Here is a 27962-nt window from a genome sequence, read left to right on the forward strand (position 1 = left end):
GTGGGGCCCCTTTAGGGGGGGTTTCTTACTGAGATGTCATTACAAAACACCCATTGTTTTTTAAGCGGCTGCTCACAGCACATTTCCGTAAAAACAGCCCTCAGGCTCCGAGTGTCGGGGGGGGCCCCCTATCAGCTTAGGGCCCCAAGCAGTTGCCGGTTCGCAAGCTGCGCCTCTGGAGGCGCGTGTCCCTCAGAAGACGTCTCCACCGTCCTCTCGTCCGATCTCATCGTCTTATTTTTGTTATTTTCCGCAGAGCGTCGGAACAAGTTCGCGTCTCTCTGCGACTCGGATGACTCCAGCGCCTTCTCGGCCACGCCCCCTTCCTCTCCTAGCCCCTCCCCCGCCAGCTCCTCGTCCTCGTCGCCTCGCTACGACAGACGACAAAGTGAGTACATAGCTCCCTCTGCTGGAGACCGAGCAGATCGCAAACACACCGTCTCCCCCCCCCCCCGACACAATGACGTCTTTATTTGAAATATTTCGCAGCTCTGTCACTGTCCAGCCCGGAGCTCCTATCGGAGCTGAAGGAGTCCAAGACACGCCCCCTCCGACGTGTCCCCGCCCACACCGGACTCACCACCGTCTTCTCTGGACGAGGAGGTCAAGGCCGACAGGTGAGCGGAGACACGTCCGAACTTCGTACGCGTCCAAGACGTATACTCACGCAACTCTTCTGCTCCTCCTCCAGACCAACGGCCCCGCCCACTCGACACGACCGGCCAATCGGAGGACACTGCACTGAACCTTCATCAACGAACTCTTGTTTTCAGTCATTGTCTCACATTAAACGTTATTGTCTCGACTAAGCCCCGCCCCTTTTCCTGTATTATTGTTATTGTTTGGAAACACATTACCACAGGTTTTAGTTAGCTTAGCGTCACATCGGCTTTTCCCACATGAAGCACAGCGTTGTGGTTTCTCTCTCAAATGACGTTGAATATATCAAAGGTTTGCGCGGTTATGTCTACCCACAATGCCCTGCGTTGTAGTCGAAGTCGCAGGAGAAACGTTAGATGGCGCAAATCGGGCGTTTGTTTACGTCGCGTTTTTGGCGTCCTCTCAGACCCATTTCAACGGGAACATGGAGACATCAGGGCACCGGTCTCAGGTGTTGATCGCGTTTTAGCTACGACAATGCTAGATGTTTCGGAGCATTTTTTTACGCATTCCTGTTGTCGGAAATCGTAGGAATGGTCGTCAAGAATCCGTTGGTCCCGCACAGGCGCATTGTGGTCGGGGGAAAACCTCAAAACTCGGGTTCACTTCGCTAATTTACGCCAAAATCCCGCTACTTGTATCCTACGTTGCGAACTCACGGGAGGAGCTAACGTGTTTAACCGCTTTAGTGAGGCCAACGATCCGGCAAGTGGAGTCACACGCCTTCTACCTACTGAATAGCCACCAGGGGGCGACTACTTGTTGCGATGAAACTAAGAAGTCGGCGATGGGAAAATTAGCTTCTACTTAGCATATGGTTTGGTTTTTGGAGGCTTCAAAGCAGGAGTTCGCATTCTTTGCGTCCATTTCTTGAAGGGAACCATTAATCAAGAGGATCCTGATCCAGGTTCCTTTCCTGAGGAATCTCGAATAAAAAATAAAAAAAAGCTGATCTGTGCCAGTAGGGGGAGCCAGTGTCCACGTTGTTGTGAAATCACAGCGTTTTCATTATTTATTGTTTACAGAGTAAAAACAACACCAATAAATAATAAATAAACGTTCATTTATATGGAACTTTCATGTGTTCACAACATAAAAATCAACCAAAAAAAAACAACATAATAATAATAATAATAATAGCTGTGTTTCTAATCTTCGTTTCTGAGGTGGCGTCGCGGTGGCGGCAGGAAACAGGAAGTGGAGCGGGACCAATGGCAAACGGCAGATTTAATCATCATGCGAAGCTTCACTGCAACAGAACAAATTTAAAATGTCCACGTTTCGGAAAAACAGAAGAGGAAGAAGAAGAAGAAGAAAAGCTCATGCTCAGTCCTGGACGCCGTCGTCGTCGTCGTCGTCCTTCCTGAAATGACTAAAACACGGTTGGGAGGGAACCCCGAGTCTGACCTCTGACCTCACGGCCCGCCTCCCTCCACGACGCGGAACAAACTAAACAAAATGGCGCCGTCAATTTGTTTATTTTGATACAAAACGGAACAAACTTGAGAGGTCAGAGGTCGCGGGGCTCCTTAAGACTGGACAAAGCGCGCAGCGCACACACACACACACACACACACACCATGAACAGGTCATGCTGTAATAAATACAAACATCCAGAGCTTCTATAAAGTCAACTTCAGAATATATATATATATATGTATGTGTATATATATATGTTTATATGTAAATATATGTCTGTATATATGACTGCGTTTAAATCTTTTTTTTTTTTTTTTTCTTTTAAATTACAGACGACCCGCGAACGCAACGTAAACATCTGTGACTGACGCTCCGGCACGTCGCATTCCGCCTGCCACTTCCTGTCATGTGACCGTCCACAGGTGAAGCTCAAACACTTTAAGAACTGGACAGAAATGATGTGACGTCAGAGCGCGACAACGCCACAATGACGGCGACGTCCTCGTAACGACGAACGGCGTCCTCGTAGCGACGACGGCGTCCTCATAGCGTCGTCAGTCCTCTCCTCTCCAGCTCCCTCGTCTGCTTCAGCTCCTTGATCCTGAAAACACCACAGTCACAGTGAGTGTGTGTGTGTGTGTGTGTGTGTGTGTGTGTGTGCGTGTGTGACGCAAACGTGACAAAGTTCACGTAAAAAGTCAACGCACAGACGAGATACTCACGCGTGCTATCGTATATCATATCGTATCGTTTCGAGTGTCGGACACAACGTGGCGAGTTTCACCGTTAAATTGCGATACTTTCGCGCGTCGAGCTCCGTACGGAGTTAGCGACGTTAGCGGTGAAACTCGCCACGTTGTTGTGGTTTCTTCTCCGCAGGCGTTTCCGCAACAACGCTTTGGTTGGTAGTGAAAATAAACGCATGCAATTCCGTTAAAGACACGGCGACTTGCGGCCGGCGCTCACCCTCGCGTCACACGACGTAACAAAAATGATCCTGTGTGTGCGTGTGATGCTGTGGATGTGACGCAAAGACGTTTTTCACAACGCCATACGGAGCCGGACACAACGCGACACGTGTCACATATGCGCGTGTTATCGTATGTATCGTATCGTTTCACAATGCCACACAGAGCCGGACACAACGTGGCGAGTTTCACCGTTAAATAGCGATACTTCAGCGTGAAGAGCTCCGTACGGAGTTTGCGATGTTAGCGGTGAAACTCGCCACGTTGCTGTGAAACCACGCGAGGCGACGGTTTCTTCTTCGCAGACGTTTCCGCAACAATGCTTCGGTTGGTGGTGACAATAAACGCAGGTTACTTGCGGCCCGCGCTCCCCTCGCATCACATGACGTACAAAATGATCCTGTGTGTGTGTGTGTGTGTGTGTGTGTGTGTGTGTGTGTGTGTGTGTGTGTGTGTGTGTGTGTGTGTGTCACCTGTGTCTGCAGCGTCTCAGAAACCTCATGATCTTCCTCGCTGCCTGGTCCTGTTTCTTCGTCAAGAACGAGCCCCTGATCGACACATGATCAACATCAGCTGCTGGTCAACCGGTGACTAGTTACTACGAGTTAGTCGACGGTCAGCGACGACAGTAGCCGATGTAAGTTAGTGATTCTTCAACAGGAAAATGATAAAATCTTGCCGCTAATTTACTAGTTAGTCAAAGGCTACATAGCAGCTACTAGTTTGTTGGCGATAAAGGAAAGACTGTAGCGGCTAAGTTACTAGTTAGTCGAAGTTAGTGATTCTTCAGTGTGAAAATGATAAAATCTTGCTGCTAATCCACTAGTTAGTCAAAGGCGAATGAACAAAGCAGCTGCTAGTCTGTCGGCGTTAAAGGAAAGAACGTACTAGCAAAGTTACCAATTAGTTAACACCACATGAAGAATGTAGCCGCTCATTTACTAGCAAGTCAACAGTAAATGAACATAGCAGCAGCTACTCGTTAGTCGATGCTAAATGACTAGTTAGTCGACATCCCATGAGGGACATGGCGGCAAAGTTACTAGTTAGTTGAAGGTAAGTGAACATAACAGATACGAGTTAGTCAATGTTAAACACAGAATGTAGCGGCTAAGTTACTAGTTAGTCAAAGGCAAATGAACATAGCAGCTTCTAGTTAGTCGATGCTAAATTAAAATAGTAGATACTATTTAGTCTATGTTAAAAGGAAGAATGTCAAGGCTAATTTACTAGCTAGTCGACATCCCATGAAGGACATAGCGGGTAATTTACTAGTTAGTTGAAGGTATAGCAGATACTAGTTAATCGACATTAGAGGAAGAGTGTAGTGGCTAAATTACTAGCTAGTTAACACCACATGAAGAATAATTGACTAATGGTGAAAGGTAAATGAACAACAGCAGCTACTAGTCAGTTGGCGTTAACCAGAATGTAGCGGCTAAGTTACTAGTTAGTCAATGGTAAATTAACATGGTCGACGTTAAAGGAAGAATGTAGTGGGTAAGTTACTGGTTAGTTGAAGGTAAATTAGCATAGTGGATACTACTTAGTTGATGTTAAACAGAATGTAGCGGCTAAGTTACTAGTTAAGTTGAAGGTATAGCAGATACTAGTTAGTCGGCATTAAAGGAAGAGTGTAGTGGCTCAGTGACTAGTTAGTAAACACCATATTAAGATTTATTTACTAGTTAGTCAAAGGTAATGAACATAGCAGCTACTAGTTTGTTGTTGTTAAACAGGATGTAGCAGCTACGTTACTAGTAGTAGTACTAGAAAATTTACTAAATGACTAGTTAGTCGAAGGTAAATAAACATAGCAGCTACTAGTTAGTCGATGCTAAATGAACATAGTAGATACTAGTTAGTATGAGAAGAATGTCGAGGCTAATTTACTAGCTAGTCGACATCACATGAAGGACATGGCGGCAAAGTTACTAGTTAGTTGAAGGTGAAAGTGAACAAAGCAGACACTAGTTAGTTGACGTTAAAGGAAGCATTCAGTGGCTAAGTTACTAGTTAGTCGAGGGTAACATAGTCGACATTAAAAGAATGTAGTTGCTAAGTTACTAGTTAGTTGAAGGTAAATTAACAACAGTTACTAGTTAGGTGACGTCAAAGGAAGCATTTAGTGGCTAAGTTACTAGTTAGTCGATGGTAAATGAACATGGTCGACATTAAAAGAATGTAGTTGCTAAGTTACTAGTTAGTTGAAGGTAAATGAACATAGCAGCTACTAGTTAGGTGACGTTAAAGGAGCAATGTAGCAGATCAGAAAACTCAGAGGAAACGTAATCATCACTAAAATCTCCTGAATAACGTTTAGAACTGATGGATCAAGGTCACGCGGTCGTGGCTCATCTCGTAAACTCTTACTTGATCTTGGCGCTGTGGCTGGCGCCCCCACGTGGCGCCTGCTTGTAGCTGCGGTAGTACTGCTGGATGAGGACGGCCGCCCGCCGGCTCTGCTGGAAGCGCTTCTGCTCGTAGTACGAGCGGAACTTGGACTGGATCAAGATGGCCGCCTGCGTCATCTTCTTGTAGAGCGCGTACTGAGGAGACAAACGGAGAGGGTCAAAGGTCGGAGGTTCACACGACAGAGGGAGGAGCCGAGAGGAGGAGGAGGAGGCAGCGAGCTCTGAGGACTGATCTATCATCTATATTGAAGTCACACCGTGGACACTTAAAGGTATAGTTCAAATATGAAGCCTATGTTGAGCTTGTCCACACACACACACACACACACACACACAATAATAACAACACAGGTCAATAAAGACAACGTCTACAAACACAAACATCTACTGTCAGCCATTTTACCTTCAGAGCTATCCATGTTAGCTAGCCAGAGAGAGAGAGAGGGTGGTTAAGAGACACAGCAGGTTAGTTCAGCGTTAGTGAAACACGCGCACATGCACGCACACACACACACACACACACACACACACACACACACACACACACACACACACACACACACACCTGTTTGTACTTCCTGTAGCACCTCTGAATGACGGCTGCAGCCATGTCCTGCTGCTCTTTTAACCTCCGACCCTGAAAACAAGAGGGCAGCGTTGACCAAACCCAACCAACAGGGGGCAGCAGCTCGCCCTCACAGCTGCTTCAATCACACACACACACACAAGGTTTTACAGGTACCGCAACAAAGCCGTCTAAAGGTAGGGCCAAAGGATAGAACAGGACTAACACTGATCGTGTCCTAACTACACTCCAGGACTAGTTTGTATCTGGAAACTTGAATGTAAGAAGGATCTTGGACTAAACCAATGTCAGGGACTAGACTCTGGACTAAAGTACGGTCAGGGACTAGACCCTAGGACTAATGTACAGTCAGGAACTAGACCCTAGGACTAAACTACAGTCAGGGACCAGACTAATGTGCGGTCAGGAGCTAGACCCTAGAACTAATGTATGGTCATGGACTAGACCCTAGGACTAAACTACAGCCAGGGACTCGGCCCAGGGACTAAAATACAGTCAGGGACTAGACCCTAGGACTAATGTATGGTCATGGACTAGACCCTAGGACTAAACTACAGCCAGGGACTCGGCCCAGGAACTAAACTACAGTCATAGATTAGACTCTGGATTAAAGTACGGTCAGGGACTAGACCCTAGGACTAATGTACGGTCAGGGACTAGACCCTAGGACTAATGTACAGTCAGGAACTAGACCCTAGGACTAATGTATGGTCATGGACTAGACCCTAGGACTAAACTACAACCAGGGACTCGGCCCAGGAACTAAACTACATTCAGGGATTAGACTCTAGATTAAAGTACGGTCAGGGACTAGACCCTAGGACTAACGTATGGTCAGGGACTAGACCCTAGGACTAAACTACAATCAGGGACTAGACCCTAGGACTAAACTACAATCAGGAACTAGACCCTAGGACTAAACTACAATTAGGAACTAGACCCTAGGACTAAACTACAATCAGGAATTAGACCGTAGGACTAAACTACAGTCAGGGACTAGACTCTGGACTAAAGTACGTTCAAGGACTAGATTCTGGACTAAAGTATAGACCGTGACTTGGCCCTGGGTCTAAACAGGCAGGGACTAGATTCTGGACTTAAGTGTAGACTGTGACTTGGCCCTGGGTCTAAACAGGCAGGGACTAGATTCTGGACTTAAATGTAGACTGTGACTTGGCCCTGGATCTAAACAGGCAGGGACTAGATTCTGGACTATGCTTTAGATTTTCGTACAGTCACAGACTAGGTTCTGGACCAAACTACAGTCAGGAACCAGATTTTACACTTATCTGGGACTAGGTTCTGGGTCTAAACTACAGTCAGGGACTAGGTTCTGGACCTTGTATCTCCTGAAGGCGTTCTGGATGACTCTGGCGGCCTCGTACAGCTCTCTCTGCTCGCCGTCCGTCAGCGTCAGCAGGGCGAAGTCTCTCTCCATCTTCCCATTGGTCGACGCATTCAGGAACTCCGCCCAGGCTGCCGAGGAGGGGGGGCGGAGCCTCTGAAGGGCCAGTGCACTGAGAGGCGAGGGGGGGCACAACCGCCTGCACACACACACACACACACACAGACATAAATAACAACACGTGGCAGCACGTTTTGATGTGGGATGTCTTTTAAGGCGGAGTTTACCTCGGTGGGGAGTGAGTGTGAGCGTCAACAGTGTCCAGGTAAGTGGCCAGCCAGGTGTCCTGTATGGCAGGGTTGTCGCGGCGCTCTCTGAGCGGTGACTCCGCCCCCTTGGGAAAGTCCTCCTGCTTGATTCGCTCAGGCGTCGCCTCAATGATTTGCTCAGCCAGCGTCGCCATGTCAACCTGTCGCCAAGGGAGCGTAACCATAGCATCGGTAATTCAAATAATATTAATCTTAAAGACTAAAGATTAAAGCTGGGACTAAAACTGGGATAAAGCTGGGGACTAAAGCTGAAACTAGATATGAGAACTAAAGCTGAGACTAATCTTAAAGACTAAAGCTGGGACTAAAACTGGGGAGTAATCTTAGAGACTAAAGCTGGGGACTAAAATTGGGACTAATCTTAAAGACTAAAACTGGGGACTAAAATTGGGACGAATCTTAAAGACTCAAACTGGGGACTAAAGCTGGAGACGAATCTTAAAGACTAAGATTAGTCCCAGCTTTAGTCCCCAGTTTTAAAGATTAAAGCTGGGACTAAAACTGGGATAAAGCTGGGGACTAAAGCTGAGACTAGATATGAGAACTAAAGCTGGGACTAATTTTAAAGATTAAAGCTGGGACTAAAACTGGGGCTAAAGCTGGGGACGAATCTTAAAGACTAAAACTGGGGACTAAAATTGGGACTAATCTTAAAGACTAAAACTGGGGACTAAAGCTGGGACTAATCTTAAAGACTAAAACTTGGGCTAAAGCTGGGGACTAATCTTAAAGACTGAAACTGGGGACTAAAGCTGGGACTAATCTTAAAGACTAAAACTTGGACTAAAGCTGGGAAGTAATCTTAAAGACTAAAGCTGGGGACTAACGCTGGGACTAAAGCTGGAACGAAAGCTGGGACTAAAACTGGGAACTAATCTTAAAGACTTAAGTTGGGGACTAATCTTAAAGACTAAAATTGGGGACTAATCTTAAAGATTAAAATTGGGGACTAATCTTAAAGACTAAAACTGGGGACTAACGCTAGGACTAAAGCTGGGACTAAAGCTGGGACTAAAACTGGGGACTACTAAAACTGGGGACTACTAAAACTGGGGACTACTAAAACTGGAACTAACATTTGGAAGTAAAACTAAGGACAATCCTCTGGACTAACCTTTAATCTGAGATCTAATCTGACTTGGAGACTAAACCCAACCCTAGAGGGCGCTCCATCCCGTCCTGAGTGCGTGCTCGTACCTGTAGCACCTCCTCCTCCAAGTACTCCTCTTCCTCGCCTTCGTTCTCGTCGTTCTCGCTGTAGCTCAGCAGCTGCTCCTCCAGCGTAGCCGCCGGCGTGGCCGCGTGCGCCCGCCGCCCCCCCACCATCTGATGTGTGTAAAGGTGGGCGTGGCCAAGGGAGGCGCTCTCGTACTCCATGAGGTACAGGGGGGAGTCTCTGGAGCCTCCCGGGTTCAGACCTGCAACAACGATCAGTTTTACCGACGACTCATTAACAACATAAACGATATTTGAGGTCAATTACGTTACCTGTGCTGAAGCCGTCATTTGGCTCCTCCCCCCACATGGACAGAGCAGGGAGGGAGGAGGCAGAGGGAGGGGAGGTGGAGGGGGAGGAGGGGGAAGAGGGGGAGGAAGGGGAGGTGTCCATGGGGGTGGGTCCACTGGAGTAAGCAGAGCTTGGGGAGGGGGAGGAGGGGTCGCTGGGCGAGGGGAGGCTGCTGGACGAGCTCAGACCTGAAACAGGGCGGAGCAGGAAGACGGTCACAGCCAAATCGGAGAGCTCGAATCCTGTCCCGCGATCTGATCGGCTGCCGGTGCGGCCCTTACCTGTGTCGGGGCTCGTGGACAGAGGAGACGGCGGCGGCTGCGGCTGCGGCGTCGCCGGCGTGCGCGTGTCCGCGGGGGCGGAGCGCGCGCTCGTGTGCAGCTCCTCCAGCGCCGTGGCGAGGCGCGTGTGTCCTCGGGAGCGAGCGACGGCGAGCGGCAGGCGTCCGAGCGAATCGGGGATCCCCAGAGCCAGGCTGTTCCAGCTGTAAAGGAGCTCTGCTGCCCTCTGGTGGCCCAGCGCACAGGCCCACATCTGCAACACACACACACAAGTATAAACAGTGAACACACAGGCGTGTATGAAACTGTTGGCAACCATAGCGACGGCGGTGGTGGTGGTGGTGTGGGGTTTTACCAGCGGCGTGCAGGAGAAGTGGTCAACATTGAGAGGATCAACTTCCTGCTCCAGGTCCAGAGAGTCGCTGTTCACGCTCCTGCAACAACACAAAGGTTCAGTGTGTGTGCATGTGTGTGTACACTTGTGTGGCTTTGTGTCTGGTGACAGTTAGTTGCGGCTAACGATTATTTTCAGAATCGATTAAGCTGACGATTATTTTCTCGATTTATCCGAACATTCGTTTGGTCCAGAAAATGTTGATTGTTTTTCCCTCAAACCTGGAAATGATGTTCTCTAGTGTCTTTGTTCACTTGTAAGGGAGCAAATAAGCCATTAAATATTCACATTTAAGAAGCTGGAATATCTGTCAGCTTGTTTTATCTAATCGATTATTCCAAATAGTTGCTGATTAATCATTTAAATTGATTAAAATATCTGTAAACAATGAGACTAACGGCGGTTAACGGCGCCAACTTTAGCACGCGCTAACGCATGGCGCGTTTCCATGACGAAGACACGCGCGACGTCATGTTTACGTGACTCCCGATTGTTAAAATGAGTCTCTAAAGTAACGCTAAACTTTAAAAACAGAGGCACACATACGCAGCGCACAGGTACGCTAACGTTATTTGCAGCGCTGCTCTTTTCCTTTAATAAACACACCGCTCCAGTTCCACTGTAGGCTAGCGCTAACGGCGCTAATGCAGCTAACGGAGCTAACCGGTAAATGGTGCCTGGACTCCGGTGTCGCGCGCGAGAATAGACAGTGGGCGTCGGCTGTCACGGGAGGAGCCGGTCACCGAACCGCACCACGAGGGAAGGGGCGCCACAAATGGAGCCGGTTATTTTTGGTACTATTTGTAATTGGAACGCAAATAAAACCGCTCTGAACCGAAACCATTCCGATCGGTGGACAACACGCGGCCTAAAATAGCAGCACAGAGTCTTTGTCCCCTCTTAAGGACATAAACACGACCCAAAACCTGGTTCTGAAGAGGCAGAAACTCATTTATGAGCTGTGGTTCTGGTTGAGGTGACGGTTAAGTGTGTGTGTGTGTGTGGTTGTGTGTGTGTGTGTGTGTGTGTGCGTGTGTGTGTGTGTGTTTACCTCCAGTAGATGAGTGTCTGTATCAGGTGTGTGTGTGTGTGTGTGTGTGTGTGTGTGTGTGTGTGTGTGTGTGTGTGTGTGTGTGTGTGTGCGTGTGTGTGTGTGTGTTTACCTCCAGTAGATGAGTGTCTGTATCAGGTGTGTGTGTGTGTGTGTGTGTGTGTGTGCGTATTTACCTCCAGTAGATGAGCGTCTGTATCAGGTGTGTGTGTGTGTGTGTGTGTGCGTGTGCGTATTTACCTCCAGTAGATGAGCGTCTGTATCAGGTGTGTGTGTGTGTGTGTGTTTGTTTACCTCCAGTAGATAAGTGTCTGTATCAGGTGTGTGTGTGTGTGTGTGTGTGTGTGTGTGTGTGTGTGTGTGTGTGTGTTTACCTCCAGTAGATAAGTGTCTGTATCAGGTGTGTGTGTGTGTGTGTGTGTGTGTGTTTACCTCCAGTAGATAAGTGTCTGTATCAGGTGTGTGTGTGTGTGTGTGTGTGTGTGTGTGTTTACCTCCAGTAGATGAGTGTCTGTATCAGGTGTGTGTGTGTGTGCGTGTGCGTGTACCTCCAGTAGATAAGTGTCTGTATCAGGTGTGTGTGTGTGTGTGTTTACCTCCAGTAGATGAGCGTCTGTATCAGGTGTGTGTGTGTGTGTGTGTGTTTACCTCCAGTAGATAAGTGTCTGTATCAGGTGTGTGTGTGTGTGTGTGTGTGTGTGTGTGTGTTTACCTCCAGTAGATAAGTGTCTGTATCAGGTGTGTGTGTGTGTGTGTGTGTGTGTTTGCCTCCAGTAGATAAGTGTCTGTATCAGGTGTGTGTGTGTGTGTGTGTGTGTGTGTGTGTGTGTGTGTACCTCCAGTAGATGAGTGTCTGTATCAGGTGTGTGTGTGTGTGTGTGTGTACCTCCAGTAGATGAGTGTCTGTATCAGGTGTGTGTGTGTGTGTGTGTGTGTGTGTGTGTGTGTGTGTGTGTGTGTGTGCCTCCAGTAGATGAGTGTCTGTATCAGGTGTGTGTGTGTGTGTGTGTGTGTGTGTGTGTGTGTGTGTGTGTGTGTGTGTGTACCTCCAGTAGATGAGTGTCTGTATCAGGTGTGTGTGTGTGTGTGTGTGTGTGTGTGTGTGTGTGTGTGTGTGTGTGTGTGTGTGTGTGTGTGTGTGTGTGTGTACCTCCAGTAGATGAGTGTCTGTATCAGGTGTGTGTGTGTGTGTGTGTGTGTGTACCTCCAGTAGATGAGTGTCTGTATCAGGTGTGTGTGTGTGTGTGTGTGTGTGTGTGTGTGTGTGTGTGTGTGTGTGTGTGTGTGTGTGTGTGTACCTCCAGTAGATGAGTGTCTGTATCAGGTGTGTGTGTGTGTGTGTGTGTGTGTACCTCCAGTAGATGAGTGTCTGTATCAGGTGTGTGTATCCCTGTGCAGCAGCCAGATGGAGCAGAGTCATCCCGCGGTGACGGACAGGGTGATGAAGCCTCTCTCCTCCTCTTCCTCCTCCTCCTCCTCCCCATCGTCCCACCCTGATCATTCGCTCACACACTCCCACGATCCTCCTCTCAAACCACTGAGAGAGTTAAAACACACACACACACACACAGAAGATAATATGATGAGCGACACAGCAGCTGCTTCCTTGACGTGAATATTTTCTGGTTTACAACTGAATGATTTTGGTTCAAGACGTTTGAAGACGTCATTATTTTTGAGGTTTCACGGAGCAAAACGCAGATTTTCCTTTCACCCCAACCGGTCGAGGCACATGGCCGCACATCTTTGAGTCTGGTTTCTTCTTCTGTTAAAAAGTTAAACAGAGTTCCCTCCTCTCCACTGATGCCCAGTGTTTGCTCCTTGTGTGAATTGTTGAGTTTCTCTGCTCTCGCTCTATCATATCGTGAAGGTTTTTGTCTTGTAGCGTACGTCGTGATTTACCGCGATACAAATAAATGAAATCAAACTGATTTGAACAGAAGTGCGTGTGAACTAATGAATAAATTAATGAATGAACGGCAGTGGAAAAGTGCTGTAATTGTTTAAGTCTGTGTGTTTTAGTTGTGTCAGAGTGTGTGTCACATTGGTTCTATTTTAACTCGAGGGCTCGATCTGCCAAACTCTCCATGACATCAGAGAGAGAGAGAGAGAGAGGGAGAGGGGTTCACCTCACACACACACTGCAGCTTTAGCTTTAGCTCCATTCAGGTTACTTTGTTCATAACCACTTCATTAGAAAATGGTAACTGATGAGGTTAATATACACAAAGTTCATTCCTCACCTGTTCGTGGTCCTCAGGTAGAGGTGGTGGAGGAAGCGTTGCTACTTGGTTGCCGTGCTGTTGATGATAATGATGATGGTGTTGTTGTTGTTGTTGTTGTTGTTGTTGTAGGTGCTGGTTGTTGTTGTCACGGGCAGCCATCTCGGCCATCCTGCGCTCCATCTGCTCCAGCCGCTCCAGGATGGACATCCTGAACTGATTATCTGCACAAAGAGAAACCGGAGAGTGAGATCTCAGACGAAGAAGAAGAAAGAAGAAGAAGAAGAAAGAAGAAGAACAGTCGGAATGTACTTCTTCTCAGAAAGAAGAATAATGGAGTCAAACACAACGAATCGGCCAACTCAAATAATAAACAACTCAAACGAGCCAACGATGGGGGGTCAAACAAGTAACGGGTTGAAAAAACGACGAGTCTAACTGATTGGTCAACTGTAATGACAAATAATCATTAAAAAAACTAATTACTAACAACTACTAACAACTGTGATTCAATCAATCAGTCGAGTACAATAAAATGAATGAAGTAAAGCAAAACCAGTTAATCAACAAATAAAATTGTATATAAGTAGTCAACAACCAACGAGTCAAAGAATCAGTCAAATACTTGACTCGTCAAATACTTAATGAGTCAAATACTCGACGAGTCCAAGAATCAGAGTCAAATACTTAATGAGTCAAATACTCAAAAAGTCCAAGAATCGGAGTCAAATACTCGATGAGTCCAAGAATCAGAGTCAAATACTCAACAAGTCAAAGAATCAGAGTCAAATACTCGACGAGTCCAAGAATCAGAGTCAAATACTCAACAAGTCAAAGAATCAGAGTCAAATACTCAAAAAGTCAAAGAATCAGAGTCAAATACTCAAAAAGTCCAAGAACCAGAGTCAAATACTCAACAAGTCAAAGAATCAGAGTCAAATACTCAATTAGTCCAAGAATCAGAGTCAAATACTCAAAGAGTCCAAGAATCAGAGTCAAATACTTAATGAGTCAAATACTCAATTAGTCCAAGAATCAGAGTCAAATACTCGACAAGCCAACCTATGATTGAGTCCAATACTCAATGAGTCCAACGATCATTGAGGCAAAGAATCGAAGTCAAATACTAAATGAGTCAATAGATCAACGAGTCAACATATAAGAGTCAAAAAGAATTCAACTTATCAAGGAGTTAACTGATGAGTCAAACACCAAATGACTCCATCAAATGGATCAAACAAGAGTAAAAACACACTCCTGGAGTCAAACACTTGACGAGTCAAACAGTCGGTGTCTGTGCTGAAAATAAATGCATTTACCACGATAACCGAGCAGCTACGTAACCATGACAATCTCACACACACACACGCACACACACACACACACCCTACCAACACCATCCTGCTGCTGTTGCTCGTCCATCTTCTCTCTGCGTCCAGATATCACCCTCTCTCTCTCTCTCTCTCTCTCTCTCTCTCTCTCTCTCTCTCTCTCTCTCTCTCTCACTCACCCAGTGTCAGAGTGGACAAACACAGGTGAGGAGCATGTTGGGTAATGTGATGTGATGTCATGGGAAAAGTTAGCGCACAAGCTTAAAGTGCGACGGCGAGCCGAGTACACACACACACACACACACGAGAGAGAGAGAGCGAGAGACAGTGGAGCATTGGCTCAGTCGTCTGTTGCAGTCTGTCCTATCAAAGCAAGGCATGGTGGGAAATCCAGAGTGGGTTAGGGGGTGATAGAGCGTCTCAACTGTCTGTGTGACATTCCTGGAACTTAGCCTAACACGCCCCCCCCTCCCTCCCTACTCTGTGGTATAATGACAGACAGGTCTCCTCTCTCTCTGAGGAGGAGGAGGAGGAGGAACTGACGAGGAGATCCAGATCGGCTTCAGAACAAAAACACTTCTGCGTTTTCAACAACAGCTGAAATTCAGCGCAATCACCTAACAGGGGCGGAGCTACCGCGGACAAACGCCGCTGTAGAAACTCAAACACAGACACCAGAGATGATGACGTTATGTCACTCGGGGTCCGGGGTCCACAGAGTGTTTATACGTGACTTAAACGTGAATATAAAGATTCAGCTAATTGCCGCTAGCATTAACGAACTGGATGCATTTAACCCCCCCCCCCCCCCCCCCCGCCCTCGTGTCAGAAGCGAACGTAATAAACCTCATATTCGGCATTTTCTAGTAATATGAATGAACGTAGTCGTCCGATTTCCTCCTGAAGCCAACGAGGAAATAAGATTATGTTGAATCGCCACTAGGCGGCGACGATGGAAGTCTATTCGTTACCGTGACTGCGCAACAGTTTGTGCCAACGGTAAAATTCCAACGGTTTCTTAAAGCTGAGGAGTTGCACGTCGAAAACAACGACGGGTGGTTATTACGGTAATTTCACCTCTCGCACTGTTGCAGGAAGTCGGCGAGTTAGCGTCTTTGTCGCTAATCTTTGCGTCTAAGCGTGTCTTTGAGAAGAGAGTTTGTAAAAAGGCTAGAACATAGTTTCCATTTTTTGGGCCTGTTTTTGCACACTAAGACAAAAAGTCATACAAATGTTACTTTAAATGTGCAACTACACTATTTGAACATGCAGTACAATTGTAAATAACTGCCAGATATTGAACGTTATTCAGGAACAAGCGCTTTGTTAAAAAGAAAACGAGATGATAAACCACCGTGGAGCCCCTCCCTTTGAGTGTGTGAGAGAGTTTCAAACAGCTTCGTCACAGTCAGAAATAGCAGCGAGCGCTTGTGTGTGTGTGTGTGTGTGTGTGTGTGTGTGTGTGTGTGTGTGTGTGTGTGTGTTTCAGGTGATGACAGTGGAAAACAGCTCCGTGACATCAATCACACACAGGGAGAGCAGGGGAACGACAGAGATAGACAAAGTGGATTCCTGCCGTAACACACATCTCCGTGTGCACCTGGCGGTGGCGCTGTTTCATGACCCCGTATTTTACTTTCCGTTGTTATTGAATGAAACGTGTGCTGAATTAGCGATTAGCAGCAGCTGCTGTTGTTAGCACAGGACCGCGCAGCTTCGTCAGTGTAGAGAAGAAGAAGAAATCCTGCTGTGACTGACCGTCCAGGGAGAGCCAGTCGAGCTGGGAGCTGGGCAGAGAGCTGGCATTTCTCGCCCGGTACTCGAACAGAACCGAAGAAGAGACGGAACCTACCGACTCCAGGACCTGCAGACACACCAGGCCGGCCTCGTGCGCTGGAAGAGAAAACGTGACACACACACACATGAAAGGTTATTGATAAAAATAAAAGTTGTATTTCAGCACCGACAAACAGAAACTAAGACCTTTATTTTGAAGTCTGGATGAACAGAAATGTAGACTTTTATTTTGAAACCAGCAGGGGTTAGTGTGGAAACGGTGCATGGTTGTGGTTTATTGTAAATGAACAGAAACCAAGGCATTTTTTGTTTATTTTTTTAAAAAAATGCATGGTTTGTGTGGATCAACATAAATTAAGACTTTTATTTTGATAACTTTGCGATCATTTCGTAAACTGCATGGAGGCACACCGACTGAGGCTTTTATTATTCAGGGTTAGTGTGGATGAGTTGTGTTTTAATGTAGATTAAAAGAAACCAGGGCTTTTATTTTGAAAATTGCAGGCTAAGTGTGAACCAACAGAAACTGAGGCTTTTACTCTGAAAACTGCACGGTTGTGGTTTATTGTAAATTAACAGAAACCAGGTTTTTGGGGTTTTTTTTAAATGCAGGGTTTGTGTGGATCAACATAAATTAAGACTTTTATTTTGATAACTTTGCAATTATTTCGTTAACTGCATAGAGGAATAGAGACTGAGATTTACTTTGAAAACTGCAGGCCAAGTGTGGACCGACAGAAACTCAGGCTTTTACTTTGAAAACTGCAGGCCAAGTGTGGACCGACAGAAACTCAGACTTTTATTTTGTAAACTGCAGGCCAAGTGTGGACCAACAGAAACTCAGGCTTTTAATTTGAAAACTGCAGGACAAGCACGGACTGACAGAAACTCAGGCTTTTACTTTGAAAACTGCAGGCCAAGTGTGGACCAACAGAAACTCAGGCTTTTACTTTGAAAACTGCAGGACAAGTGTGGACCGACAGAAACTCAGGCTTTTACTCTGAAAACCGCAGAGTTGCGTTTAAGAGCCTAAGATTCTCAAAAACAAACTCAAAAGTCTTTTATTTTGAAAATTACCGGGGCAGTAGCAGCGCAGGACTCCGGGCTGGATCAACGACGCGGGGACGGAGCTCTGGTCGAAGATGCACGAGTATCGCCCCGAGAGCTCGCTCCACGGCCCTGTGATCAGCACCTTCACACCGCCCTGAGAGAACACACACACAGATTGAGACTCTGCTGCCCTCTTGTGGATGAACAGGATGAGCTTCTGTCAGTACTTGCCTCTGGGTAGGACCACTCCGGGGAGAAGTCGGTGATGGAGGTGAGCCTGGTGGAGGAGGAGGGCAGCGGGTGAGGGAACGGCAGGAAGGAGGAGGAGGGGGAGGGCTGAGGGGGCACCACGTATCGCACGCCCGCCGGGAACAGCGGCGGGTTTGGAGGGGCGGCGGCGGCGGCGATGGAGGCGGCGTGAGCTGCGACGGGATTGGCATCCTCGGTGATGAGGTCAGAGATGAGGTCGGGAAACTGGCTGTCGAAGGAGATGTCGAGCTCCTCCACTCCACGCTCACAGGGCTCCGCCTCCTCCTCCTCATCCTCCTCCGGGGACGAGTCCATGTGGGTGCCCTCAGAGTTGTAGCCCCGCCCAGTCTCCTCCTTCACCTGGACAGGGGGCGTGTTCAAGTGAGCGGCGGACGAGTCTTTCGCGATAAGCAGCGTTTGGTGATGGGATATCTGAGCAGGGGGCGGGGCCTCAGCTGCAGACTGGTGAGCGAAGGGCTGTCTCAGCACCAATGAGGTCGGTCCGTCAGCTTGCATGTGATGGGCTGCCTGGGGATTAGCCGCCTGTTGGCAAATCAGGACCAGCGAAGCGGCGTTTCTCCCCGTCTGTTGCTGTGGCGACGACGCAGAGGGGGCGTGGCATGGCTGTGGGACACAGGAAGTGTGTGCTTTCAGTCTCTGACCAATCACGGCTGCGATACATTAATGGATTCACGTCTCACCTGTAGCAACGCCAGCTTGGTGGGAGGAGCCCTGCCTTCCTCGTCGTCGTCGTCATCATCGCAACCTCTTCTGTCCTTCACCTCCTCGGCTCCGCCCACCTCCTCGGCCCCTCCCCCGTTCTGCACCAGAGCTCCCAGCTCCAGGCACAGGGGGAGGAGGGGCGGGGCCACCGTGGAGGTGGGAGACAGCGACAGGGCGATGGAAGGGGGGAGGGAGCACGACGGCGGGGAGGAGGAGGCGGAGTTACGCCTGTCCACCTCAGACGAGGAGGAGAGGGAGGACGGAGGGGAGACGGAGGACGGAGGGGTGGACGTCGGGGAGAGGGAGAGAGCGAGGGAGGGGGGAGAGAGTGGGGAAGAGGAGGAGGAGCAGGGGGGGAGAGGAAGAGGAGGGGGGCCTCCGTACGTCTGACCCTGTTTGGGAGAGTTCAAGAAGGAGTCGGGGTCAAAGGTGGGTGGAGCCGGTGAGCAGGGGGAGGGGGGAGGAGGAGGCGAAGTGGCAGCAGGAGGAGCGGGAGAGCGCAGCGAGGAGGAGGAGGAAGAGGAGGGGGCGAGGAGGAGGCCACCGATGACCGGAGAGGGGAGGAGGGTGAGGGAGAGGGTGGCCACACCCGCCGTCTGGACAGCGGCGGTGGGGGCGGGTGAGGAAGAGTTTGGAGGGGAGGGGCACGAGGTGGCCGCCGCGGTCGGGGAAAGCAACAACTGGCTGGGCTGGGTGAGCGACAAGCTCCGCCTCTGCCCCGCCTCCTCCCCCGTGCTTCCTCCCGACCCCCGCCCGCCCGCGATGGCGGTGGCCGTCGCCACGACGATGACGGCGTTCTGGGGCAGCGCCACCGCGGTCAGGTTGGCGCGGCGGTCGCCGTAGAAGCCGTTGCTGTGGTTGCTCATGGTGATGGTGGCCGTTCTGTGGGGCTGGGGGGGCGAGGAGGCGGAGCTACGGAAAGAGAGGGCGAGAGAGAGTGAATCTTTATCGGTCGCAAACAGAAACAGGAAGTGGTCCTCAGGCTGTGCGACTCACGTGGAGGTGGGGCACGGCGAGGAGGCGGGGCTGCTTTGAGCCTGCAGGTGGGGCAGTTTGGCTTCCCCTCCACCTCCCGCTCTCCCGGCCTCCCCGGCCTCGGCGGCGAGCGGGGAAGGCGACGAAGCGGCGGCGGGCAGTTTGGGCGAGATAATGCGGTGCTTGGTGCTGTTGCAGCGGTGAGGAATGTTCACTCCTGGGGAGACTGCACACACACACAGAGAGAACCAGGCATCAGTGAGGTCACAGAGAGGTCGCGGCGAGGTCGCGGCGAGGTCGTGGCGTTACCCTGGGCGGTGTTACAGAGACAGGTGTGCGTGCGCGGCTGCGGTTTGGTTCGCTGTCGCTCCAGAATGTGCTGCACCAGCTCCTCGATGCTGAAATCTCCCGAGCCGAGGGAACACTTCATACTGTGAACTGAAGCACGTCACACACACACACACACACACCAGTCACATATCGTCATCTTTTCGTTGACGATAATGAGACAAACATGAGATAAACATGGCTCTTTGAGACTTGCGTGAGTTTTCGTTGACGAGTCGAGAATGGACGAAAATGTCAGTGGGTGGTCTGTCAGATGTTTAAAACGCATGACATTTCTTATATTATTGTGCGTGTCAATTTCCTAGTTAGGGTGTGGTGATCTCACATTCCAGAGCTTTTGTTGTTTTTTTCGGCCAATCAGCTGACGGTCACGGAGAAAGCACATGGCTACTTAATATGCACGTACCCAGCTGCTGCTTCTGCAGCGTGTGTGTGTGCACCGTTGAATGAAGATGGACTGAACCGCGTCTGTACTTCTTAACAAAGACAAAGACAGAGACGGACACTTCTGCCACGCAAGTGGACTCGTTAGCATTTTAAGCTTGCGATCTTTATGCTAACGTGTTAGCAAACAACAAATGGATGGATTATTTAGCGGCAGAAAGGAAGCAGGACATGACAATAACGGGACACGGTAGTTAGCAGTAGTGGCTAAAGTTAGCTTTTGTTACGCTAACGTAAATTCATTATGTGTGTGTTTGTTTAGCAGCATGTTTAGCTATGTTTACATTCAATGACAGTGTTATAATAGCCAATCTGCAAGCTCACAATGTGTTGCAGTGCGTTTAACTTATAGGTCTGCTGCTATTTTCACAACTTATGTGCGACACTGCCAACAACAATCTCCAATACTTATTGACCTAAATAAATGTGTTAAAAGACTATACATCTTTTTTTTTTTTTTGACTAAAGCTAGACCAAAAACCCTTTTGAGTTTTCTTTGACTAAAACTGGACTAAAACTATCACATATAGAAGTGACTAAAATGTGACTAAAACTTATAAGCATTTTAGTCCAAAAGACTAAGACTAAACTCTAAGATGGTTGTCAAAAACAACACTGACTGACACACACACACACACACACGAATATGCCGCTCTTACACATGGGCTTCAGCTGACTCAGCAGGTCGTCTCGGCTCCACCTCGCGCTGTCGTGGCGGTCGGCCACGCCGCACAGCAGCGGACTGCATTTCCCAGAATCCTCCAGGGACGGCACGTTCAGGTAGTGGACCAGCACAATGTCTGGGTTCTGTCACGCACACAGAAACATCAAGAGCTACACCAAGAGTCCTCGTAAGTATAGAAAGATGTGAAGGTGTGTGTGTGTACCTGCAGCAGCCAGTAGCATCGTCTGTGGAATGTCGGCACGATGGAGGAATGGACGTAGCAACCGTACAGGCACTGAAACGCAGAGTTATCAGATATGAAGCTACAATCACACACACACACAATAAACGACGACACTCGTCTGTCCACACCTCCATGCCCTGGACCTTCAGCTTCATGTGGTCCTCTCTCGTCGTCTTCCCATCCTTCCTCGTCTTCCAGCAGTAGCCGTCCTTCCTGTACTTCACCTTCTTCCTGTTGTACAGGATGATGCTGCCGTTCTTCGGCCTGAAACACACAACGACAAGAAGAAGAAGAAGAAGAAGAAGAAGGAGAAACAGATGACAGAGGAAGAGGCGACGACCCTCCGCTCCGCTTCGTCTAAAGGCCACGTTATACTTCTCCGATTGCGTAACCACGGAGATCCCTCGAGCTTTCAAAGTTCTCCGTCGTGGTGACGGATACGCACTGCAATTTCCCACCCGATCAGTAGGGGTCGCTACGCAAGGCTGTTGTGCTTTTGGCTACAGTGAGCATTGGCGTCCGAGAGAGAAACTGTTGTTGTTGTTGCAGCAGAATAACATTGAAACGAAAAATGAAGTTGAGGGCCAAGTTTAAGGGCTGTATCGCCCTCAATATTGAGATTTTCCGAGACCACCCTTGGGAGCAAGGGCTACCCAGAATGCATTGCGTGTTTAGACACAACAAAGATGGCGCCGAAAGCAGCGAAACGAGTACGCTACAAATGAAGTATTTTCTTTGTTAATAGAGATATAAAATGGATTACTTACATCATTGTTGCGTAACATTTATTTTTATTTTACGATCTTTTGTCAATAGTCGGCCGGTGCGGAACAAGTGATGGTTTGCTATGGTTTACTTTTCAATAAGCCGTGGTGTGTGGTAACTGTCAGCTGAATATGTCCGTGGTTGTGGTATTTGTATGAGTATCATCTTATAACTAACTGACAACCTAATAACTTGACTGACAAACGGATCGTAATAAATAATCGTGACGTAAATGCGTTCTTCTTCTTCTTCTTTTTTGGAGATGACAGACTGGACGCAGCTTTCGCGTTATTCTGCCCCCTACAGTCTGAAGACGTATCTGCATTTAAGGGGTGTCCCATTTCTAAGTGACAAAATAACCCTCAACACTTGGTTTTGAGGGCCAGTTAAGATTAAGGGTTGAGATAGGAATTGGCCCTTAATTGGGCTTAAGCGAACAGCACCTACCTGGTTTTTAAGGTGCAGGAGAGCCACTCGTCGTGTCGGTCGAACGATATCAGGTAAGAGGCGATCTCCTGCGACAACAACAAAAAAAAAGAAGCATAAATGTGTGTCAGCCAGAGACTTTGTGTACAGTTTTGTGCGACGACGTCCCACTCACTTCGTTAGTGTTCCAGCGCAGACGCTCGTTTGGCAGCGTGGAAGAGCGAGGGAGACACTCGAGCAGCTTGTTAGGAAGAAACACCTTTCTCTGTCCTTTGTTCTCTGTGGGCACGCACACACACACACACACACACACACACACGACATCGTCCTCATTAGATGACGTATGCACAACACAGTGCACATGCACGCTCATGCATGTGCAAAGAAAAACTCTGAAACTGTTATCATACCGACAGCTGCTGGTGTTTGGATGCGGCGTCACAGACACACACAGACACACACACAGGTGGACGAGGACTGACCTGTCTCCGTGGAAACCATCTCCGTGTGGCTCATGGTGACGGGTCCATGCAGGATGACTCTCACTCAGTGAATGGCGGCCAGCTCTGCCCCGCTACACAACAACACACGCAGAGAGGAATACAACCAGTCAGTAAGCTGATCAGCATGACACAACAAGGTGTGCATGCAACAGGACACACTCACACCAGCATCGACTCCAATAGCTCCCTGTTGCCTAGCAACAGCTGAATTTGCACCCACTTTAAATGGAGGACAGAGCGTGTGTGTGTGTGTGTGTGTGTGTGTGTGTGTGTGTGTGTGTGTGTGTGTGTGTGTGTGTGTGTGTGTGTGTGTGTGTGTGTGCGGTTTGACTGGAGTAACTACAAAAGTGACGTCAATCGAAACAACACTGATCACAATCATAACCGTTATTAATCTAATCGGCCCGTCGCGTCATCAGCGAGTTCCGCTCCTAATGTCAGTTTTTTTCGGTCAAAGTGAATAAACACGTCGCCGATAATGTCAATTCGTTCTAATCGTCGTTAAATAAATAAATAAATAAATAAATAAATAAACAAACCGATGATGACTCCCGTCTCTTTCCACCCACCCACTCCCTCACAGACTACACTCAACTCCCGGAGGCCCAGCTCAGACCGCGGGCTCGCATGGCTGCGTGAGCCGCCTCCCGAGGCGCCTATCCGGCCTGCGAGGAGCTCAACGTCCCCCCGTGCGGCTGATGCTAACGCTAACTCGCGCAGACGTCGTTCCAACAGACAACGACACTCCGGTAGTTCCACAAGACAACACCGAGTGCCACCACCTGTCACCATACGACACATCAGCAACACAGTCACCAACGTTTATTTACCAATAAACACACACGTTTGCTTCTTTAGCAGCCCTGCTAACCGGCTAGCGTTAGCCGCCGACGCTAGCTCCGTATCGGCGGCGGTTTAACAGCCCCCGGAAGGCGCGGCGTCGGGCATTATCCCGTGTTAACTTGTGCAAACCGGGCTCAGTTAACGGGACACTAACCCGGGTAGAGCGGCTGACAGGAAGTGTTCAAAACACAGTTAAAGCCCCTTTACCTTCCGCCTTCAGCATAGCCGCCATCTTCTCTGCTCTGACGTCACTGCGTAGTTACGGGTTGGGGCGGGTCTACAATCACAAAATCATAATAATGACAACAATAATAATGATTTATTATTATTATTGTATTATTATTCAATTCCAAATCAAAGAACAATGGGGAACTGAAGTTTGTGTTGCTCGGTAAAATGCTCACTCTTCTGCACCAAAGTCCATCCAGAAAATCCTCAATTTCCACTTGTTTACAAGAAACTGACGATGTATTTTTGACAAAGATTTTTTTTTTTTTTTACTGACTGTACACGTGTTGCATAGCAACCACGTTACATCATGTGCAGGCTGTTTGGAGGAAGTCGTTCTTCTTGCACCAGTGCTTTGTGGGAGTTCTATAAATATCATAGGACACAGACCCTTGTAGAGAAAATATCCGAGTTTATTTTGTATAAAAGTGGAGCTGGTCGTCCAGCAGGAGGCGCTGAGCTGTGAACCAATGAGTGGGTTATCAGCTCTGAATTATTTACACCAGAACAATAACCACTCTCAAGACGAACAGGAAGCAAAAGGATTCGGCGACATTTCTTCCCCCCAGAGTCTGATGTAAAAACAACCGGCTGCTTTCACGTCACTACACATCCACAAGGTCCCTGAACACATCACATGAGCATCTGAAACGGAAAACGTTAGCTCTTACACATGTAAGTAAACATTGCATCATTACAATGAAACCGACTCGAGTCCCGACACTGCGACGGTCAGAAGAAAGGCTCTTATTGTGAAACATTGACAGGAAGTGTTGAGTCTGTGAAGTAGTTTGACTCGGGGAAGTGTCACGACATCGAAAAGCTTCTGTGCGTGTGAGAAAAAAAAACCTGAACGCACCGCGGCGGATTCATCACTTCCTGAAGGTTTTTCAAATTAAAAGCCCACGCGTTATCCAGAGGGTCATGTGACGCATCAGAGCTGCGAAGGGAAAATTCTGCAATAAATTAATTCACAGTAAACGATAAGATTCAAACCACTAATGAGAGAGTGTGAGGACGTCACGTGACCTGGCCTCCCGCAGACCAACGTCTCCGTCAGCTGGACGACCGCGCCAGAATTAAGACTTCAACAACCCACAGCAATCAATCAATCAATCAATCAATCAATAACCAATATGTGATCAGCTTCATCATCGACATAGGAGAAGGTACAAATAAAAAAACAGAGAGAGGTTTACAGTGGGAAGAAAAGTTTGCTCACATTTAAAAACTCCACAGGAACAATAGAGTGTGTGTTTGTCTGCATGTGTGTATGTGTATGTGTTTGTGTGTGTGTGTGTGTGCATGTGTGTGTGTGGTGGAGGGGTGTCCATCATGGCAACAGGCTCAGCTTTTAGGGTCACAGGGGTCATCACATGCCCTGCCTGATGCTCTGGATGATCTGGAAGATGGCTGAAAAATAATAATTAAAAAAATATATATAATTAAAAAGAAAATTAATACATTTGCTAATAAATTATCTACATTATATGTATGTATATATATATACATACATATATACAAATACACATACATACATATATACACACACATATGTATATGTATACACATATATATATATATATATATACATATATATATATATACACATATACACGCGTGTATGTATATATACACACATATACACGCTTGTATGTGCAAATGCACACATACATACATGTGTATATATATACAAATACATGGATATATACATACATAAACAAAATACATGCATATATATATATACATACATACACAAATACACGTATATATACATACATACACAAATACACGTATATATATACATACATACACACACGTGTATATATACATACATACACGTATATATATATACACATACATACACGTATATATATACACATACATACACGTATATATATACATACATACACGTATATATATATATACACATACACGTATATATATAAACACATACACGTATATATATATACACGTATATATATATATATATATATACACACATACACGTATATATATATATATACACACATACACGTATATATATATATATATACACACATACACGTATATATATATATATATATATACACATACACGTATATATATATATATATATATATACACATACACGTATATATATATATACACACATACACGTATATATATATATACACACACACATACACGTATATATATATATATATATACACATACACGTATATATATATATATATATATACACATACACGTATATATATATATATATATACACATACACGTATATATATACACACATATATATATTATATGTACACACACACATATATATATTATATGTACACACACACATATATATATTATATGTACACACACACACATATGTATATATTATATGTACACACACATATGTATATATTATATGTACACACACATATATATATTATATGTACACACATATATATATATTATATGTACACACACATATATATATATATATATTATATGTACACACACATATATATATTATATGTACACACACATATATATATATTATATGTACACACACATATATATATATTATATGTACACACATGGGTATATATATATATATATATATATATATATATATATATATATATATATATATATATATATTATATGTACACACACACAGGTATATATATATATATACATATATTATATATACATATACATATATATTATATGTACACACACATATATATATATATATTATATGTACACACACATATATATATATATTATATGTACACACATAGGTATATATATATATTATATATACACACACACGTATATATATATATATATATATTATATATACACACACACATGTATATATAATATATACACACACGTATATATTATATATACACACACACACATAGTTATATGTGAAAACGAGCACTTTGAGGTCCAGGACTTGTTCTGGACCAGTTTCAGGACCTGTGACACAAATCCCATCAGAGTCTCACCTGATCCACAAACCACAAAGACGAAGAGGGCAAGAAGCCACGGACCCACAGGAGACTTTTCTTCATTTACAGGCCGCTAAAACAGACACAAACACACAAGAAAAATCAATCAACAGATCAGATGAATGCTAGTAGCTGGCTAACTGTTAGCTGATCAGTGACTTGATGTGTGGTCCCGATAGCTTAATTAATAAAATAATAATTTTTTTTTTTTTTAAATAACTGAGGTGAAATATAAAGATAATCCGTGATTCCTTCACGAATACAAACGTCCTCGTGGCTCACAGTAAACAGCTGCCGGCTAATCTGACGTCATCCCACTGCACGAGCCAATCAAGGAACTGCATTCGCAAACCTGTGCATTTCACTCTCGCGCTGCACACCTGAGCGCACGTCAACAAATAACGACCCGTGACGTTTCACCGAACCGTGTGACGTCACCGCTCAGTTCGGCCGACGTACAATTGACAAAACAAGCTGACGTTCATTAGCTTTGATGGGATTAATTTAAACACAATCACGTCCATCCATGTTCCAAATTAAACGTGCGTGTTGTGGACCAATCAGAGCGTGTCACCGGGCAGATTATGACCCGTCCATTCACGGCCCAACAAGCATGTTTGATATGAAATATACACGACTGTGATTTATATTAAAACAAATAACATAAATGAAGAAGCACCCGGTGATTTAGCTGCAGATGCTAGCGCTATCGCTAGCGTTGAACGGCTAGCTTGAACGTTTTCCTGCACAAAGCTCCACCACGACAATATCACACACACACACACCCCCACACACATTTATATGTAAATATGTGTTATATTGAGGCGGGGGAGGATGTGTGGTGTGACGGCACCACGGTAACCGTTAGCCCGGCGGTAGTGTACCGATGTCTTCTGGACGTGTCCCCGCTGTGTGATCGTCTTGCTGTGCCGCTCGTTCGCCACTTTCATACGCTGCACCGCCGACATCGTTTCGGGCTTTGACGACCGGACAGGACCGGAGCAGGAGGACGGAGAGCCGGGGAGAGAGGAGAGAGGAGAGAGGAGAGGAGAGGCGAGGCCGGTGGAGGTGTCCCGCAGGAGAAAGGAGGGAGTGCGAGCCGGGGTTTAGTTTCCGTGGAGCGCGGCGGTGGTAGTTAGCCTTCGGATGAATGCTAGTGGCTGGCTAGTGGCTAACTGT

General features: G+C 46.8%; 2 protein-coding genes across 3 annotated transcripts; both read right to left on the reverse strand.

The window, feature by feature from the left end:
* Positions 1-1675: 1675 nt before the first annotated feature.
* camta2 (calmodulin binding transcription activator 2) lies at positions 1676-23776 on the reverse strand. 2 transcript variants are annotated; one of them, XM_083910004.1, is made up of 25 exons: positions 23746-23776; positions 22675-22766; positions 22368-22471; positions 22214-22281; positions 21130-21265; positions 20981-21052; positions 20753-20900; positions 19611-19739; positions 19323-19527; positions 18305-19238; positions 17586-18227; positions 17382-17508; positions 16266-16400; positions 13198-13400; positions 12307-12491; positions 9865-9943; positions 9510-9762; positions 9210-9416; positions 8919-9139; positions 7680-7861; positions 7387-7591; positions 6027-6098; positions 5421-5596; positions 3521-3595; positions 1676-2680 (listed from the first exon to the last, which is right to left on the reverse strand). In XM_083910004.1, the coding sequence occupies exons 2-25, from the start codon at positions 22706-22708 to the stop codon at positions 2623-2625; spliced, it is 4650 nt and encodes a 1549-aa protein (XP_083766130.1). In that variant the 5' UTR covers positions 22709-22766; positions 23746-23776; the 3' UTR covers positions 1676-2622. The 2 variants fall into 2 exon arrangements, with proteins under 2 accessions (XP_083766130.1, XP_083766131.1); XM_083910005.1 differs by lacking the exon at positions 23746-23776 and adding an exon at positions 23526-23651.
* A 433-nt stretch (positions 23777-24209) lies between these two features.
* On the reverse strand, positions 24210-27923 carry LOC310944302 (stress-associated endoplasmic reticulum protein 1). The gene is made up of 3 exons (XM_083910036.1): positions 27668-27923; positions 26781-26856; positions 24210-25179 (listed from the first exon to the last, which is right to left on the reverse strand). Exons 1-3 carry the CDS (start codon positions 27749-27751, stop codon positions 25139-25141), a joined length of 201 nt encoding a protein of 66 aa, XP_083766162.1. The 5' UTR covers positions 27752-27923; the 3' UTR covers positions 24210-25138.
* Positions 27924-27962: the final 39 nt, after the last annotated feature.

This window comes from Microchirus variegatus, assembly GCF_963457635.1.
Source record: "Microchirus variegatus genome assembly, chromosome: 2".
NCBI lineage: Eukaryota > Metazoa > Chordata > Actinopteri > Pleuronectiformes > Soleidae > Microchirus > Microchirus variegatus.

Excerpts from the sequence above, each read along its gene's own strand:
- camta2 (XM_083910004.1), bottom strand. The coding sequence starts at position 22,708 with ATGAGCCACACGGAGATGGTTTCCACGGAGACAG. Across the intron at positions 9,140-9,209 it reads AAATGACGGCTTCAGCACAG|GTCTGAACCCGGGAGGCTCC; the intron begins GTAACGTAATTG and ends TCGTTGTTGCAG. Across the intron at positions 6,099-7,386 it reads ACGCCTTCAGGAGATACAAG|GGTCGGAGGTTAAAAGAGCA; the intron begins GTCCAGAACCTA and ends TCTTGTTTTCAG.
- LOC310944302 (XM_083910036.1), bottom strand. The coding sequence starts at position 27,751 with ATGTCGGCGGTGCAGCGTATGAAAGTGGCGAACGAGCGGCACAGCAAG. Across the intron at positions 26,857-27,667 it reads GACACGTCCAGAAGACATCG|CGGCCTGTAAATGAAGAAAA; the intron begins GTACACTACCGC and ends TGTCTGTTTTAG. Across the intron at positions 25,180-26,780 it reads CTTTGTGGTTTGTGGATCAG|CCATCTTCCAGATCATCCAG; the intron begins GTGAGACTCTGA and ends ATTATTTTTCAG.